The sequence below is a fragment of the Aulostomus chinensis genome, chromosome 14 (assembly GCF_037954235.1).
Source record: "Aulostomus chinensis isolate RoL2024-O1b breed Wild chromosome 14, RoL_Achi_v1.0, whole genome shotgun sequence".
In the NCBI taxonomy this organism is placed as follows: domain Eukaryota; kingdom Metazoa; phylum Chordata; class Actinopteri; order Syngnathiformes; family Aulostomidae; genus Aulostomus; species Aulostomus chinensis.
In genome coordinates this window covers 12650119-12668665 of record NC_141333.1, presented here as the reverse complement: position 1 = coordinate 12668665, position 18547 = coordinate 12650119, and the positions used below count along the sequence as shown (strand labels likewise).

Here is an 18547-nt window from a genome sequence, read left to right as displayed (position 1 = left end):
TCAGAGAGAGGAAAGACCTGCAGTGGATCAAGAATGCCCAAAAAGTTACCGGCGTCCTTCTCACACCCCTGCATCGGATCTACTCCGCTCTGTTGGAAAACAGAGCTGAAAAAATCAGGTCTGACAGGACACACCCTGGTCAAGGTCTGTTTGACCCCCTTCCCTCTGGCAGGCTCAGGGTCATGAGGGCACGGACAGAGAGGCTGAGAAACAGCTTCTTCCCCAGGGCTGTGAAAGCTCTGATGACAGCCTGAACTGGACTGTCATTGCACCTTCCATCCTGCACTTTACTTGTGATGGACATTCAATTCACAAACCTACAATATCACTGGACTCATTGCACTATCCTTTATTCTTTTCTATCCTGTTATTTATTTTCTGTTCTTATTTATCTGTTTATGCTGCTGTGTGACGGACTGTGTCCAACTAAATTTCATTGTGCAGAAATGTTCAGTGACAATAAAGAAACCTTTAACCTTTGAAATTGTCTGGTATTGAACACATAGAATAAATAAATTACTATTTATCAATATAAGGTATTCTCCTGATTTTATTTTATTGTGATTTCGGCCCAAGTCATCATCCAAAATTAGTATATTAGCATAGAAAACTGGCTGTTTTGAGACACTTAAGGTGCGCCAGAGCTAAGAGCCAATCAGAGGAGGCCGTGTTTCGTTGCTAGACAACGTATCAACCAATTAGCGTGCTGTTTGGTTTGCTTGCAGCAGTGTCACTCAGACCGATATGGCTCAAGACCGACGGAAAGAGCGTAGCAGTTGGGGGAAAAAACATTACTTTAACGTCACGTAAGTCCTCGAAACACTTTGCTATTTACTTCTTCTTTAAGATAACCTTAAATTCCAAAAACGTCAGCTCGTAGTGAACTTATAAAGCTTATAAAATAGCCACCCGTGCGGCTTAATGTCAGATTGTGTAAGGCGGACTGGCAGCATTCAAGGTGGGCAACGGTACTTTAACACCTCTGTTTAAAGGCTTGCCTTTTAAAAGTTGACAGCAAAACATGATTTGTGACAATTGAATAGTGTTGTTGCATTACAGTGCACCAGCTGTCGCATTGAAGACTACCTAGAACAATATGATATGCACTTGTTCCAAGATAATGTGCCTCCTACTCGGCGGTTAGAAGCATTTTACGCAGTTAGCTTCAAAGTAGTCAAGCTAACACTCCTCAATTTTCTGGTAAATTCTAGCCATTAAAGAGTTGAACACACGAACATTAATCAAATTAATGTTTTTTTTTCTTTTTTAGATATGCTAATTGTACAGATACATTTATAGAAAACTCTGCTATACTACCTATCCTCATGAAGGCTATAGTATTTTGTGTTGAACAGATGTGAGAAACTTACCTAACTAGTTGTTTTGAATGCTGCATATTTTAGTACTGATTGATTTTAATTTGCCATGCCAAGATATGTTGGTGATGTTTTGCTCACCTAATTATTATACTAATAAAATTATCAGAAAATTGAAATTTTAAATTAACAGCCTTTGAATAGGTATGATGTAAAAAAGCCCTGGGCTGTCAAGTTTGAGTGGACTAGTTATGATCTATAGAGACCTCAAGATCAAGGGGACCTTGGTTTCAGGAGATCCTTGTCAATTGAGAGATTGGGACTTAAGGAGCACTTACTAACTCTAGGGTAGGGTTCAGGCTTCAGGAACATATTGAGCTCTACCCAACAGGAGTTTAGACTCATAGAATTAGCCATAGAGGGATTCCGGATTAAATGAAGATCAAATTTGTCTTATAAAATCACCGTTCTTCCGACTGGACTCTCCACTTTGACTTGACCTATCTTCACTTGCTTCAATTTCTTAGGGCTGTTGCATGACTTGCTGTTGTCCAATTATAGTTGCTCTAAAATATCCCTCAAAATACACAGCCAATACATGCTTTGTAGTGGCAAATAGAGAGATTGAAGGCAGCTTGTGGATCTGAGTAATGACATTTTAATGAGGGTACAGTGTTTTGGACAGAAATGTTTTAAATGCTCTTTAATGCATAAAGTTGTTAAACTATTTTGGCAAAGGCTTGCATTGCAATTTAATAATTCTAGTATATCTTTTTGAAATCTTATTCATGACTTACAGGTTAACACTTGTTGAGAGGGCAGTGTTAACAGGGCCATGGTTTGTTAAGCCTTCTGGCTGTCAGCCTGCCATCTGTCACACTAGACAGATAAAGTATCACTGAAACCAAAAGGTGGCTCCCCTGATATAATGAGTCACTGTCTTTCCATTGTTCAAATAAAAGAGAAAATGGTTTCATACAATCTTTGTTAAGTAATAAAAGTTTGAAATGCAAGTGTCCTCTGCTCATTTTCTTCTGTATTGAGATGAAATATTAAAAATACTTTTGGAATAATTTCTGTATACCTTTAGTGTTAATAAAAAGAGATTATTGGTCCCACAAGTAAAAGCAAATGGTGTTGCTTTTGATTGTGTTTCTCTGCAGACAAATCTGCATGTTGCCTGTCTGGGATTAGTCTGATCAGCTGATTATAAGAGATAAGAGGCTGGCCTGCTCCAAACCTGTAACCTGTTAAATGCTCGGTCTGCTGTAACTATGGGGCAGTACAGTAGTGATGTAATATTCATAATACATTTTGTGTATTCTTCTCCAAATAATACAAATTTAAATTAGAAGGGAAAAACGAACAAAACAGCAAGAAAACACAAGCTCTGTGGTCATAAAACCGTCAAGGGCTGTTAAGCTCGATGCCTGTGATAAATAAATAAAACGTCCTCTTGAGCCTGCTTTCTTCACTCGGTCATGTTGTTTTGTTTTTGCTTCCAGGCCTCAACACTGCTCTCGTACTCCCACCACCTACTAATCCAGATTGCGTTGAATAGGTGCTGCTAATCTGACCCTCTATTTTGGGAGCAGACTGTGTAGGTGAATCCTGTGGCAAGGCACTGCACATGCAGTAGATGATCCAGCAGACAAGTAGCAGGGAAGCCTTACCGCGACAATGCCAGAGTCCTCCCTGGGTGAGTTTATATTGTAAATCCAGATTCCTCTTGTACTTGGTAGTTGTTGAATAAAGCTTTAGACAGAAACAGCAAATGTGTCTGCACATTTTGTAAAACACATTTGCATCTTATAGAATTAGTAACAAAACATTATTCTGTAAATCAACTTTGTCTTTATGTTGGCTTACTCCGTCGTTAATTACTCAGAACTGCTTCAGTATCTTGTGCTCGGACTCTCGCAGGAACAGGTTAAACTGACACAAATGGAAAATGAATGCTATTCATAGTTTGCGTGCCAATACTAACCTCAATTTCAGAAATCTGATCTTCACCTTGCTATCAAAGTGCTGCAAAATTGTGATGTTACACACTCAACTAAAAATAGTATTTGTGAAAATGTGTGTCATTTACCTTTCAGTGCAAATTGAAATGTATGTCATTTGAACAATAAATGATATGTATGATAAACTGACTTTTTTTGTCTCCAGAAGTGAAGGACAGCAGCAGCTCTGTTGAATGTAGAGCATTCCCTGTGAGGCAGTTCGATCAATCATCGCTGCACAGGAACCATGCGCTCAGTACCTTCTGCACCGAGCACAATGTGCAGCAATGTCTGTCACACATCAATCAGGTCAGTTACCTCACACACGTCCGTGATGTAATATACATACTTTTTTGATTAAAATGTCTGTGTAGATAAACCCTTTTGTGTCATCTTTTACTCTCGCTGTCACAGGAGATGTCGTGTCTTGGCCTCCCACCAGTTTGGACGGAGTCAGACGGCAGCTCAGACCTGAATGTGGTGGCTGTGCTAAATTGCATGTATGACCTGGTTCAGCGGCACCACAGGGGCCTCCGGACCTTGGAAAACATGGAAATGGAGCAGCTTAAGTCAAGTAGCAGTTTGAACTACCTGCAGCTCACCAGCACACGGCTCGAAGTAGGGCAACTCTTTAAGCCTCTTGGTTTTTGTGCTTTATTGAATTGAACTTTTAAACAAATAAAGTCAAAAAAAAATATTGAATTGGACTGATGAAATAAATTTGCATTCAGTTACCTTAATGATACAAGCGTATATATATTTTTTATTTTATTGGTACTTTATTATAGGAACAGCTTGAACTTTCCAAAAGGGAAAACCTCAGAATTCTTGAGAGAGAACGACAGCTCCAACTGAAAGTGAAGAGTCTGCAGAACTGCCTGAAAAATGAAAAAGAAGAGGTACTTTGTTTCTCTTTCTGTGGTGTAGAAGCATGACAGTTCAAACATCAACAGCTTCTTCCTTTTCCTTTTCCTTTTTTTTTTGCCCTGTCTAGTTGCACAAACTTCAGAACATAATCGCAAGCCGGGCCAGCCAGTACAACCATGAAATGAAAAGAAAAGAACGAGAATTTAACAAACTGAAGGAACGACTGAACCAACTTCTGGTTGACAAAAAGGAGAGGAAACCAGGTGAAGCAAGAAACGCTTGATAGACAACATGCTGCGAGATTGACAACATGCCTCTTTATATGCAATAGAAATTTTACATACATATGTTGCTCTGCATTCAGCCATCGACATGTCAAACAGCATCGGACGAGCTGACGGAAAGAGAAGCCTGTGGAGAACTGGAAAGACCGATGCAAAGTAAGTTACAGCTTGAGATACGGAGTCTTCAAGTTTTAAAAAAATTATATTTTGAGTAAGGAGCTTGAAATTAAATTTTTTGGGGGGTAAATCTCTGGGTTGGTGCCACATTTCAAGTTTGTCATGGTTTGCTCTGTAGACTTTTTTTTGTCTTTTAGAAAGGTACAGGGGGTCATTAGAGGAGAATATAGAGATCTTTCTTACGTCATGTCATCAAAGAATAAGTAGACTGTCTCATCCTCAGGCATGAGGGAGAGATGTACAAGACCCTCCTCAGTGACTATGACAACCGACAGAGGGAGCTGGTGCTGGAAAATGCAGAGTTAAGAAAAGTGTTGCAGCAGATGAAAAAAGACATGGTGTTCATCCTGAGTTCAAAGAAGTTGGCCCTGAAAGGGGACAAGTATGAAGATGGAGGCGCACAAGTTGGTTTCTTTTCTCTCTTTGCATTATTCGGTACTTCAAGAAAGATTTGTTTCTGCTCCAGCGTATTTAAACGATGTGTTTGCTTCTTGTAATCTGGAATCATCTCAAAAGTTTGTGAACTTGTTTTCAAAATGGTCTGAGTTGGATTTCTTGAAAAAAACTCAGACGAGTCCAGTTTAAGTCAGCATGACATGGATGACTTATTCACCTACTGATCTTTCAAGCCTTGATTTTATAAATTGCTCAATTAAGCAAACAAACATGACCGCTAAAGCTGAACCCATGTCATTGATATGTGATAATCATCCCCATGACCTGTTATATAGGCTTGTAGACATGTTCCCCAGTTTTGCTAATGTTTTTTCTTGTCAGGCTGAATCAGAGGAGGAAGAGGACGTATTTGATTCCAGCAAGGAAAGCGTTGAACTGTTCAGTATTCACACCCGAGAGAAGCTGACTAACAGTATTCGGCTCCAGTGGAGGAGACTCAAGAGCCACGTTGAAAGACTGGACAGCCAAGGTAGCCACACTGTGAGCACTGGACCTGAAACCATGATGAAATGTGACTGTCATTTTGGCAAAAAACACAAAGTCCTCTCTCAGTCAAGTTCGTGAAGTGTTTAACTTTTTGATCTGGCAAAAGAGAAGAAAACCAACAACCTACTATACTTACTGAAGGAATTTGGCTCCACTGAAACATTTGAACAATAATATGCTTGGTTTGTTCTTCTGATATGTGGGAATTATGTAATAGATTGAAGAAACTTCCAGCAATATTAGAAACCTCTAAATACAGCTTTAATATTGAATGTTTGTGGTTTGGCCATCAGCATCTTTGGCTCAGATTGGCGAGAGTAATAACACCGACGTCGCCTCTCGGGAGACGGATGAGGAGATGGAACGATTAAAGCTTGAAGTCCAGCAGTACAAAGACTTCATTCATACACAGCAGCAACTCCTGCAGGTGAGGAACCTGAAGTGCAGGAGTTACATCACTGAGACGATGCTTGGAGTTGAATACGTCACTTGAGGGACTATTTCATTGAAGAGCTCTGTTTCTTTACGAAGCACAGTATCAGATGTTGCCACCTTGTGTCTGTAGAGCAGAGATAACCAAGACTACCTGTTCTTTGCGTTCCTGTAGCAGCAGCTGAGCGCTCCATGTGAAGACGAGACGCCTTCCCTGCTGAGCAACTGCTACATGTCCCAGGAGAAAGATCGCCTCAGAGATGAGTGGAAGAATCTGGAGGAGCAGAGAAAGATCTTCGAGAGAGAGAGGAGAAACTTTACTGAAGCAGCCATTAGACTGAGCCATGAGGTGATACAAAGAAATAATCTACTTTTCCTAAACCAGTTTTGTTCAGTAGTCGACTGATGTTAGATTTAGCTGCTCTGGCTGTTTTTGATATGACTACAAAAAAAAATCTGGTTTAATTGCAGAGGAAGGCCTTTGAGGAAGATCGTGCCATGTGGCTCAAACACCAGTTCCTAAACTTGAGTCCTTTTGCTGACTCGACGAAACCCCAGAGTTCGAGGTCAAAAAGTGCCTTTCAGATATGTGAGTCCCTCAAAAAAACCTCAGTTTACTTTGTGTTTCTTGACATTTGACCTGTGTTGGACAAAACTAGTCAAGAGTCTGAATAATTGTAGGTCAGCAGTAGACTGAACTGTGGTGGATGAAGCAAAGGCTGATACAGTCAGACAACTCACAGGGGGGCAACAGATGTGTATTCCATCATGGGTTTGTGTAACATCTAGGAACTGCTTTTGCATGCAGCTCCCTCCCAGCTGGTACACGTTTGGTTTTTACGAGGTTGTACCTTTCAGAGACGATCTGACAAATAGCAAGAGAGGCACTCTGTGAGTCCCTGTGCTGCACAGAGCTCTGCGGTGACATGATTTTTTTCTATTTTAAATGGTCAGAAAGATAAAAGTAATACGTCAGCGTATGGGATTATTATGGTTTTGAATCAGATGTAATAACCAGCAATCTGAAGGAACGTGAAAAGATACAGCGCTGAAGAGGTGGCTGACACTATTTTCAGCTCCGCTTATTCTGACGACGAAAACAATCATAGCAAACTGCTTGTTCTGTGGAAAGCTTGTAAGAAATTGTAGGTATCAAATCATAAATACACGTTTTGTTGAATTCAATTTGCTCTATTCATGCACCCTTTGCTGAGCAGGAAGAGACCTACCATTAAATAAAACAAAATGAGAAAATCACAAAAATCAACCAGCACGTACCTGTCAAGCTGCCCAACCCAAGATTATACTGTCATTATATTATTTGATTGTCTTTTATATTTAAGTCATTTTTTTTAAACGCGATCAATGAGTCAATGCTGTGATTAAAATCCCTAATGCCTCGTCATCTTTGCAGCTGAAGCGAAGCTGAGTACCGTGTCTGCTCCAGAGAAGCTCCTCCAATGCCAATCAGACAAAGCCTCCCTCACTAACGGATCTACGGCCGACCTGCATCACACACACTGCCTCATCCCCAAAAACTGGTAAAGTGTTTGTGTTAAATCATCATGATTATTCCTGTAAAATAACACTTCCATTGTGTATCCCTGACTGTCTGGGAAATGTGACTTCCAGCTCAATAAAACCAAAGAGGAGGAGCGAAAATTATGAAGAAATAAGCCTCTTTTGTAACGGAATATCTGCGCAGCACCAAGAGGGGAGCAACACTGAAGACCGCAGCAGCAGAAGATTGTCTTTGAAGTGATTAAGCAGAGCCAGATTTTCTGGTTAAAAATATGTAACTTAATGGTCCCTTCTTTATTTCATCATACCATTTTATTTTCGGGTTACCTGACAGATGTATTTATTTATTTATGTGGAACTGTGAATGCTGTTTTGACTGTCTTATTGACAAGATCTTTATTGACAATGTTGATGTAAAACAAAATATCACGTATGGAACGGATGTTGCTTTGCTCCACTTATGGGTTATTCTGGCACCTAAAATCACTTAAATGTTTGCATTGCACACAATTTAACCAATGTCATCATGTTTTAAACACTAATTTCATAGAATATAGATTAATGCTGCTGTTTCACTGAATGTAATCAGAAAGTTATGTAGACCTGAAGTGTTTCTGTTGAATATTGACATGTGGCCGTTATATCAGTAGGAGGAAGATTTGTAGATTTGTAGCACAATTGATGTAATTTGTTCTAGGTATGTTAAACTGACACCAGTTAGACCATGTGACTATGAATGTTCATTTATTTCATGTTTTTTTATGGCTTTATAATAATACACCATATGGGAAAGTTTCTCACATCTGAAATGTAAAGGTCTATCTTTTTTATAATGGTTTTAGCATTTTTACTGGACATTACTCAATACTAAACACGCTGCAGATATTTTAATAATGGCTTTTTTTCTCCTGTGTGTTCAGTTCTACCTACCAGGTTCTCTCAAGTATTTTGGGTGTCATTCATGACACTTGCCAGCGTCTAAGCCAGGTATCCCCCTGTATCACAGAGAACCTGCATGAATTAATGTTGTGGCCACTTGGGTGCAATGGAAACAAGTCGTGAGCAACACCAAGCTAACAGTTAATTAATTTAGTTAGCTAATTTTTACATTTATCAGCTGAAGGGCAATATCAAAACTCAGATTGAGTCAATTTGATTATCAATCCTCCTGGTGAATGGTAATTTGATTATCAGCACCGCAAATATATTCTCACTTTAATGCATTCAAGCTCCAGTGATCGCTACATCTGCTTTCAGGCAGAAGTAATTTTTTAACTGCATACTCAGAATGATCTAATTGTAGAGGGACATGGAGAATAATATAATAAATGGTTTTCACTGTATCCATCCATCCATACTGCATTCTCATGAAGGAACAATAACCAAAATAACTTCCATGACTAATGTTTTTATAGAGTTTATTTACTATAATAACATAGACTGTCTCAGTGACTGGCAGAAGGAAATATTATTAGGCGCACTGAGCAGTGCAGCTGCAGGCAAGGTGGGCTTCTGCTGTTTCCCTCAGGTCCACGCTGTTCTCAGGGCGATTAATGGCAAAATCTGCACCAGTGTAGAAAGCAAGAGTGGTTGAGAATTTGTTTTTTCATTTCCAACTTTTATCCTTTGAGCATTACTGTCATTTCTTGCAGACTCACCAGCTGACATGCAGTGGAAGCCGACAGTAACAGTGGTGGTCTTCACAGCATAGCAGCCGGGGAGACAGCGAAGCACAGGTTCGACAGAGTAGCATTTGGTCTCCTGGCCATGAAGATTAATCTTGGTCTCCAGTGGCACAGATTCAAGCTTCATACGGCACTCTGTAAGAGAAGGTTCGGTGCTTCATGTTTTAAAAGACCAGCTGTAACTATGAGGTTATTAATTTTGAAATTGGTTGAAGTACATGGGGCATTAACCTGAAAATCAAATTTTAAATGAACTTCTTGTCTTACCAGTGGTGTCCTGGCAGCTCTCAGCTTGCAGAATCCACGAATGAGCGTAGCTAACTGCGTTCTTAGTCAGGTGTCCGTTAGGTGTCCTATATTCCTGTCTGACTTCCCCATCAGCCTGTCCACAGAGTCCACAAGTCTGTCCCTTCATCCAGTCCACAACTTTAACCTGTAGGCAAGTTTGAATTAATCAGCTGATCATATCTTGGCATTTTCCCGCTATGGATGATTATGTTTAGTAGAAACCAGCTTCTGCAATACTCCCAAATCTGTTCGGGTGCTGCAGGTCTGTCTGTCTGCTCATTGGTGAATTGGCAGAGTGCCACACTATTGTAAGGTGTTGTGCAGAGAAACAACAGATTTTGACAAGACAGGGACAGAGAAGTGTGCAAACATGCTGCTTTTATTCCTACTGTGACTTCCTTCATGCTTTCGACTACATATGTTGCATAATTTCCCCTCTACCTTCCATGAGTTCTTGTCAAAGTAGACCTCATGAAGCCCAAGGCTCGGAGCATAGACAGACATGCCTTCATCCTTTGGTCTGATCTGAATTTTGGCTGTAAATTGAGACATTTTTTAAAATATTATAATTATTACATATAAGTATTTTGACAGTTGATATGAAGTTTAACAAAACCTCATCAAACCCATTTGAAATACGGGCTGAGAATAAAAGTACTCCAATGTATTAGTTACCTGTTGGGTGCTGGTATGGCAGGCTGTCAACAGGTATTTCCATGCCATTAACCTTCACAATCACATCAGCATTCTTTGGGTACAGGTCAATATCACTGAAAGGGTGAAAAATATATATAATTAGTTTTGTCTCTATGGATAAAAAAAACAACTACAATCTCCTTTTTCTTTGAATGAACACTCACATGTCTGCAATTTTAACATTGATATAATTCTGTTCAGTCTGATCTTTCTTCAGCAAGACCATGAATTTCAACTCCTCTGTGCAATCCTGGGCCAGAACTTGGTAACAAGACAAGGGCATCTCGTTCTTGTATCTCCTCTTGTTGAACGTGGTCAGGGTGTCTCTGACGAAGCTGCATTCAGCTGAGAGAAGACAGAATTACTAACCCTTACCTCGCAGTCCGATTTCATACGAGACAAGAAGGTCGTCCTTTACCTGCTCCAGCTTTTGCAAACAAATAGTGGACTTTATCAACAACATCATCGAATGGGGTGAGACCTTTGATTTCCTCAAGCGGCAGAGTGATGGGAAGGTGCAGAGCCAGCTTATAGACTGTACGCTGTGGAAGGAACAGTTCAACAATCGGTCAAATATAATCAAAAAAAGCAACAACCCAAAAACGATGGAAGTATTATGCTAAAGAATTGCTCATACTGTTGGTGTTTTCCCAATGATGTCAATGGTCCTGTCAGATGTGGCGGCCACAGTGAGTGACAGCTGCTTTATGCTGTTTTCATCCTTTCCTTGAACCAAGCCAGCCAGAATGTAAGCAGGAATATAGTCATAAATCCTGTGAAGGATTTATCAGACATTATATATCATATATGTATAGATGTATATCAATGTGAGTGCACTTGTGGCAGTGCGAATGAATGATTGTACATTTTTGCGTAGTGCTTAAACTCAGCAGGTAGTTCGTTCCAGGATATCCTGAGGCGAGCAGCAGGATGCGGACCCAGAAGGCCAGTCTCAGCTGTGATGGTAGTGTCATATTGTTTGCATTCTGCTCCCCAACCAATTTTAGCCTGTTGAGAAAGGCAATACAACCACGTTAAAGAGTAACGTTTTGTGCTTTCAAACTAAAATGACAATACAAGTAAGAATGTCACTCACTGTAACTTTGTGCATGCTCAGGATAATTCCATCAGCACACATCTTCCAGTTTACATCGGCAGCCAAGTTGGCCAAGATAATCTGAAGTCTTGCGGTGGGCCTGTCAAGGTAGGTGGAGAGTTCGTATCCCTGGACCTTGTTGTCAGATCTGACGACTCGGAAGATGATGGCAAAGGCAGAAGCAACCTCATTGCCAAGGAATTTGTTCTGTGAAAATACAGGGGTTAGTAAATCCGTAAAACCATCTGTGAAAAGAAGATGTGTGGAAGGAATATCAATGTTTAAGATGACTGTTTCTCACCTTCCTGTAGATCTCCTCAAAGCTCAAAGCACTGCTTCTGCTCCTGGAAACTCCTTGAGAGGTGAGAGTCTGAGGAAATATTGTAGGAAAGGTAGGTCATAATGAGCCTCTGAAACATCCATAAACCCATCTTCATTGTTCCAAGCATCATTTGAACATACTTGCTTCTTGTGGTTCTTCTGGAACTTGTGTTGGTAAATCACTCGCTGGGGAGAAAAATCAACTTTTCTATCAGAATCTGCTCTTATTGTGATGTAAAGAAACCATGCGTCAGTATTGTTACGCGTAAATTTGGAAAACAGTTTCGAGCTATTCACCTTAGAGACTCGAGCGCTGGAGCGAGAGGAACTAGAGCTGGCGCTGAAAAGAGATGCAAGACTTGACGCAGAGCTGGATCTGGAGGACTTGCTCAGAGATCTTGAGGAGGAGGAGCTGGATCTACTGCTGCTGCTGAGACGAGATGACCTTGAACTAAGGCTGGAGCTTGAGGAGGATAAGGTGGCGTTCCTTTGAGGAGCAAGGATGTTCTTGATCTTCTTCAGCATTGGTGTTCCCTCAAGGATTTCTTCTTCACTCAGGTGAACCTGTTTAATGATCTTCTCCGCAGCCTTTGGTCCGATTATAATCTCAATCTCCAGTCTTTCAATGACTCCCTCTTCAACTGATAGTAAGAGTAAATACAGCTATTAATGATTGCTTTTTGCTCACCGCCTCTACCATCGCACAGATACTGTGTTGACAATACTTACTTGGTTTCACAGAAATGGCAATAGAGTGTCTTCCAGCCAGTTTGTACAGGGCGATGTCCCTGATAAAAGCAGCATTTTCTGTGGCAACCTTGAGACAGCTCTTCAACCCAAGGGCAGCGGCTTTAGCGCAATATTTTTTCTCAAACTGAGCTGCTTTCCTTATGATAATGGGCTTAGCCTGAGCTTTCACATCCTGACGAAGGATCTCTGAGGATTTGGACTATTGAAATAAAGAGAAAGAAAGAAAGAAAGAAAGAAATATTGTCATAAATGTTGATATTATTGGGAAAACATTATATCTGAAATGATTATTTTCAATCTCACCCAACTAGCTTCAAAAGAGGAGGCCATCTTAGACGTGAGAATCTCTCTTGAAATGGGCTTGAAGACTTCTTCAGCAATAATGGGAACAATTTTCTCAGCAGCAAGATCCTCAATATTTCTCGCCACAGCAAAAGTCTCCACCCTGTTGAAGGATCAAGAGCTTAATTATGCTTCTTCTGACTAAGATCTGTCAGTACATCAGATATTAAACAGGGTTGGTGGCTTGAGATTAAAAGAGTTGTCTTACTGTACGGCTGCAATGTGTTCAGGTACAGCAACAGGCAGCGCCTCAACCTTAAAGTGACCCTCATTTATGTCAAGTCTCGCAGTAATCTTAGCTGGCACAATGGAGTTGAGCTTGGCTCGTGACAGGAGGGAAGCCTGGAGGACAGCGGTGTTCACGCCCATCACAGCAAATGTGTTCACAGCAACGCTGGAGAAGTAGAGGATGTGTACATTTCATGTCTCAATCTAATTTGTGCTCATTATTCATCTGGGTGTCAGATGTTGTACGCACCTTGGTCTGATCTCAGCCTCAAGCTGTATGTCAGTCTTCAACAGGTGGACGAGATGGAAGTTTTCTGGCAGTGCTGGTTTTGTGACGGCCTTGACTGAAATGACAAAAATCCATTCGTAGGTTCTTTACACGTGTGCGGCTGTTTTCAAGAGCAAGTCAAGTTTTAACAGGACAAGAGTAATAATCAGGCTAGTCGTGTTAAACCTTGCATTTTTGAAGCTCCTACTCACATTTAACAGCTGCGTTAGCCACAGCAGCAGTGTAAAGACTGAGCTCCATGGGGAAACCCGCAGCAGTTGGCAGGATACGCCTCACCTCAGTAGCCAGCACAGGCTTAGCGATGTGGAAGGAGGCACCCGACAGCAGAGCTTGAACAGCTTGCCTGCCAAATGTCTGAATAGAGGGTCCTGTGGCGAGCTTGGGAAAAAGAATTTATTTTAACTTCTGTGTATTCTAATATTCTGATTTTTTTTTCTTGGAGATGAGAGATTTTCTTTTGAATTATACCGCGATGGCCTTGTCAATCAAGGTTTTGTCAATGCTGGCGAAAGCAATTTCTTGCCCGAAGAACTTGACATAAAGGGAGGCCAGAGGCCTGCTGGTGGGCAGAGACCTCCACTCGGAGAGCTGGGGAAACAGGACACAAGTTACTTCACCAGGTGCCGTTGTAAGATATTGTATCTTTTTATATGTGACTGGTTGATTCCTCACAGCCTTAATGACACGCTTCATCTTGGTAATCCTGTCGGTGTTCTCAGTAATCGCAGGGTTTTTAAGAAGAGCCTCCTGGAGTCCTTCAGTTCTCACTCCAACCTTGAGAAACGACAACAGTTTCAAAAACACTTTTTCCAGGCCAGCAATTTAATATCACACGCTTCTTTCTTTTTACCTCAAGGACATCGGCAGCAGCTCCAGCAAGGTAGGCACTGGTCTTAGCTACTACGGATCTGGGTAGAATGGTGGCAGCGTCATTGATGATAAAAGTGCTGGCAGCAGCACCAAGCATCAAGGGACCTGAGAGAGTTTTATGTGTTCATTCTACAATAAAATGAAAAAAAGACACGATGGCATCACAGCTTCTAATAGATGCAGCTTACTGCTATAGACGTCCATGTGGATGGCTTTGCTGAAACGCAAGTTCAGTCTTTCCAGCCTGGGGCTCAAGATTTTAACTGCGACGCTGCATGAGGCAGCACTGGAACACAAATGTAGAAAAGCTTAGCGACCAGATACAAGATCATTCAGATAGACTCGACCATTTTTTGGGATTGGAGAGGGCTCTTACACTGAGGTGTGGATAGCAGCAGTGCTCCTGGTCAGGGACTTCATGTGAGAGTAAGTGAAGCTTGCTACCTGCAGGTTCTCCTCTGTCTTCACAAAATTTGCAAGAGTTGTCACCAAACCCATTGGTGGCCGTGTCTCGAACAGCACGATGCACGCCAGCATACGCAGCTCTGGGTGAAGAGCTTTGTCCATGTAGAGCTGAAGGGCCAATTCCTGGATCTAAATCAGATGAGAAAACACACTCAGGATACAGTTCCGTAAAAAAAAAAAAGACTTAACTGAACTATTAGTTTTGTAAGTGTACCATTCTGGGCTCCTTCTTTCCAATGTTTCTCAGAGCCATGATAGCATCAGCATGAACTCTCATGGGAAGGGATACAGCTGCAGTGCCATGTATTGGCAGGATCTTGGTGATCGGTTTAAGGCTGTTAGGATGGCCAGCATTACCCAAAACCTTCAAAAACAAGATGATGTCCTGTGTGTTGTCCTGAGCGACAGCCTCCGCAAGAAGGTCCTGGATGGGCTGTTTTTGGGGGGGGAGAAACAATAAAATCTCTTCATCCAGAAACAAGGAAAAGAACTGGCCATGATCAAAAAGGATTTAAGTATTTTACCTTGATGAGTTCGATGGGGCAGGTAAGCTTCTCAACACAGTGTTTGGAAATCATGGTGCCATAGCCAAGGAAGACGATCTCACGCAGAAGTGGGTTTTCCTCTATTTTCTTGCTGAGTGCAAGGGCCTTTAAAAAGACATAAACCATAAATGTTTAATAGTTCTTGTCTGTTAGAGAGTTACTTGCTCTGGGCTTTACTGACCTCCACCAGCTTGATGGCTTCAGTGTTTGCTGTCACCATATGAATGGATGCAATCAAAGCTTGAGCTGCTTCAGCAACAGACAGTTCATCCATCTCAAATTTCTCCTTGATGAACCTCAGAGCTGCAGGAGTTCCAATGACAGGAATGGCATCCAAGATCCACTGTCTGGAAAACAAAAGAAAGTAAGCAATCTTGTACTTGTGTTGTTTGTTTTTGGTCAAATATGAAATGTTGTAAGTCACCTGTAGGCAGGTTGACTCCTGTATTGTCTCCAGAGTACTTCAAGGTCTTCAAACTGAGCTGAACGAAGGATTTGAATGAGCTCCAAAAACTTCAGAGGGGCATCCTCGTGAACCTTCTCCACATTGTTGGCGATCAGATGATTCAGAATCTCGACAATCTACAGAGGAACAAACGTAAGACCTTAAATAGAGTGGAAATTCCCAGATTTAGGTTAAGGTTTCTACTGCTGCTTTAAAGATGCCTGAAAGGATACCTGGGCCTGTACATTGTTGATCTTCACGAGCTGAATGGGTGTCTGAAGAAGCTCAGTGGAAAACTCGTACTTGAGAGATCCACGGGTGATGTACTCAGCCTGGACCGCTACGATGGGCGCACTCTGAATCTCAAGGAACACCAACGTTTGCCTTGAATGTAACGAGAGAGAAAAAACTCTGCAACCTGCGAAAAGTCCAAAATACTGTTTTATCTATCTTTTATTATCTTTTTACATACTTGGTCTCCATTTGAGCAGCTCCGTTCATCTCGGTGAAGGGTGAGAACTGAATCAGCTCATTGACAGATGCTTCCATGATCAAGACGCCACGAGGAACCTGCTTCAGGACGTAGCTGTATGCTGTAGCTCCTCTCAGGTTCTTTGAATCCTTTGAAGATAAACCACACAGAGTTGATTCATTGTGCAACTGTTTCTGCTGTCATTGACTAAGAAAAAAACTGCATTTGGATTTACCTGCTGGCACTTGGCACATTTCTCCGTGTAAGCCAACCCCATGTCCTTCATGACCCTCTCCTGACAGTGGTTCAGATCTCGGGTCTTTGTCAACAGGATGCGTTCAGCTTTTTCATCTTCGGTGATGGCATAGAGGGTCTTGCACACACCCTGAGCCCCAGCCTAGTATGCAAAACATCTACTTAGAGAGGAAATTCCCCTCCCTGGAAAGGATCTCTAATCAAAGCTTGAGGATCTTTGACTAACCTCCTGCAGCTCATATACGTTCTGTGTCTTCTTAATGTTGAGCTGAAGGACATTCAGGATACCTCTGTAGATGTTGAGCACCATGACAGAGATTCCCTCTGGGGCAAGCATTTTTCCAACAATGCCGTTATTATACTCAAACTTGATGGGAGTCAAGAGCTGAGCTGCCAGGGCTCGAGTCAGCTTGGTTGCTGGGACGAAGGGGTCCCTGGGCCAAACTCCACTGTATTCAAAGAGCTCAGGTTCCATAAGCTAGATAGTAAAATAAGACCATTAATCGCTGTACAGTTAAAAAACAACAACAACAACAACAACACGTGTTGCTTGATCATAATTGTGATCTTTACCTTCAGCATGTACATCTTGGGTTCTGCGGCACTGATGAGAACTTTGCTGCTGATTTTAAGACCAGCTCTTGCCAAACCTTCCTCCGGCAGACCACCCAGGAGCAATGCCTCATACTTGTACACAAGGGTTTTTCCAGCGCCAAAATCAGGGGCTTTAAGAAAAATTTCATTCAGTGGGAACCATTCTAACGGTGGTATTTCAGTTTTCTGGAGCTGTCATAAACATTTTATTTTGATTACAGGTATTTATACACTTATTGTTTGCTAAAATGGAAAAAGATAATACTTACAAAAGTTACTGGGATGACCAGCTGAAAAGAAGAAAAATAAGGGGGAATCAAAAAAGGGAAGGGTCACACTCATTTCTGATTTTTTTTCAATAAAACTGGGGAAATATGTGTATGTGTGTATATTTATATGTATATATGTGTGTGTGTGTGTGTGTGTATATATATATATATATATATATATATATATAGTGCTATTTTATAGTATGTATGAATTATAATTGAACAGCTGTAAATCTTATACAACTTATGAAAATTCGATATGCACAATATTTTATAGACTGAATACAGATAACAAAATCAGATTTTATCACAGTTTGTCAAAGAATACTTAATTCTTCAATGATATATTATTTTTGTCAGTGTCATATATTTTACTATTGTATTTTATAGTGACACTGTGGGTCAACCAGTTGAATTTATGTTAGTTTCGAAAAAGACTATAAAATACAGCAGTATTTGCAAAATCGACCTAATTTGTGAATAATGAATAATGCAGTGTTGTGTTTTCATGAAAACATACATATAAAATTCATAATTGGAGTTTCACACCATTAAAGAATTTACATCTCACAGATGCATTATTAACATAATGCAAAAAAGAAAGACGTTCAGTTTAATACATGAACAGAAATGATTCTTACCCACGAGGGCCAGGGTCAGGGCAAGCACAACCGCTCTCATGGCTGAAGGGGTTGTGCCCGTCTACGATAACCGGATGGCTTTTATAGAGAAGTTTGTCCTGACAAGTGCACTCATGCCAAGTCAAAGTGTATAGTCACACTGAAAATATTTGCTGTGTTCTACAAACACTTTTCAGTCACAGATTTGAAGAATATCATTCTGCCCCCCAAGAATTGATATCGTTTTTCATATTTTCTGGCAAGATCTTTATTTCCCCGCACAGACCGTTTGACGAACTACTGAACGGAGCATAGATAACATATTGTCTTCAATGCCCTTAATAATTTTTAAATTAGATGTCCACATGAAATGATGTTTCAAAGTTCACACAAGAGGGCACAATGACTATAGCTGTTTGCTCACTTTATTTGTTGTGGTCAGGGTGACCACGGGTGACCACGGGTGACATGACATGTTATTGGAGAGCTCTTGGCTCACTTTTCAGCTGGGATCTGGAAGAGGCTGTTACTTGATTTCATTCTCTGTCTGGTGCTGAATAATTAAGAGTACACCATCGGTAATTTAATGTAGAAACGGAGAGAAAAAAATACAACAACGCTGATCGCAGAGGACATTTACGTTGGTTCCAATTCTTTCTTGAAATTCTGATTTGATTCACAGTTGCGTTTCAAACCTTCGACTGATAACTCATTCTCATAATTTCTCTGTTGGGTTTATAGCTGGTCTGACCCCGGGGCCTTGACCTTGGTCGAG

At 41.0% G+C, this 18547-nt stretch overlaps 2 protein-coding genes across 4 annotated transcripts; one reads left to right on the top strand and one right to left on the bottom strand.

The window, feature by feature from the left end:
* Positions 1 to 723: 723 nt before the first annotated feature.
* LOC147249768 (afadin- and alpha-actinin-binding protein-like) lies at positions 724 to 8877 on the top strand. 2 transcript variants are annotated; one of them, XM_086225587.1, is made up of 14 exons: positions 724 to 806; positions 2822 to 3015; positions 3489 to 3628; positions 3734 to 3937; positions 4108 to 4218; positions 4314 to 4449; positions 4551 to 4626; positions 4871 to 5051; positions 5425 to 5572; positions 5883 to 6016; positions 6197 to 6370; positions 6493 to 6610; positions 7436 to 7562; positions 7654 to 8877. In XM_086225587.1, exons 2-14 carry the CDS (start codon positions 2997 to 2999, stop codon positions 7781 to 7783), a joined length of 1698 nt encoding a protein of 565 aa, XP_086081713.1. In that variant the 5' UTR covers positions 724 to 806; positions 2822 to 2996; the 3' UTR covers positions 7784 to 8877. The 2 variants fall into 2 exon arrangements, with proteins under 2 accessions (XP_086081713.1, XP_086081712.1); XM_086225586.1 differs by having other exon boundaries at positions 3486 to 3628.
* A 66-nt stretch (positions 8878 to 8943) lies between these two features.
* On the bottom strand, positions 8944 to 17876 carry LOC147249767 (vitellogenin-1-like). 2 transcript variants are annotated; one of them, XM_086225585.1, is made up of 34 exons: positions 17794 to 17876; positions 17153 to 17173; positions 16863 to 17014; positions 16516 to 16767; positions 16270 to 16431; positions 16035 to 16183; positions 15796 to 15946; positions 15542 to 15699; positions 15299 to 15464; positions 15097 to 15222; positions 14787 to 15005; positions 14484 to 14701; positions 14296 to 14393; positions 14088 to 14212; positions 13910 to 14011; positions 13706 to 13825; positions 13429 to 13615; positions 13199 to 13292; positions 12929 to 13114; positions 12682 to 12823; positions 12358 to 12577; positions 11926 to 12269; positions 11770 to 11814; positions 11609 to 11677; positions 11308 to 11514; positions 11077 to 11219; positions 10849 to 10984; positions 10630 to 10753; positions 10376 to 10556; positions 10191 to 10285; positions 9957 to 10051; positions 9495 to 9660; positions 9201 to 9362; positions 8944 to 9105 (listed from the first exon to the last, which is right to left on the bottom strand). In XM_086225585.1, exons 1-34 carry the CDS (start codon positions 17831 to 17833, stop codon positions 9014 to 9016), a joined length of 4947 nt encoding a protein of 1648 aa, XP_086081711.1. In that variant the 5' UTR covers positions 17834 to 17876; the 3' UTR covers positions 8944 to 9013. The 2 variants fall into 2 exon arrangements, with proteins under 2 accessions (XP_086081711.1, XP_086081710.1); XM_086225584.1 differs by having other exon boundaries at positions 11770 to 12269.
* Positions 17877 to 18547: the final 671 nt, after the last annotated feature.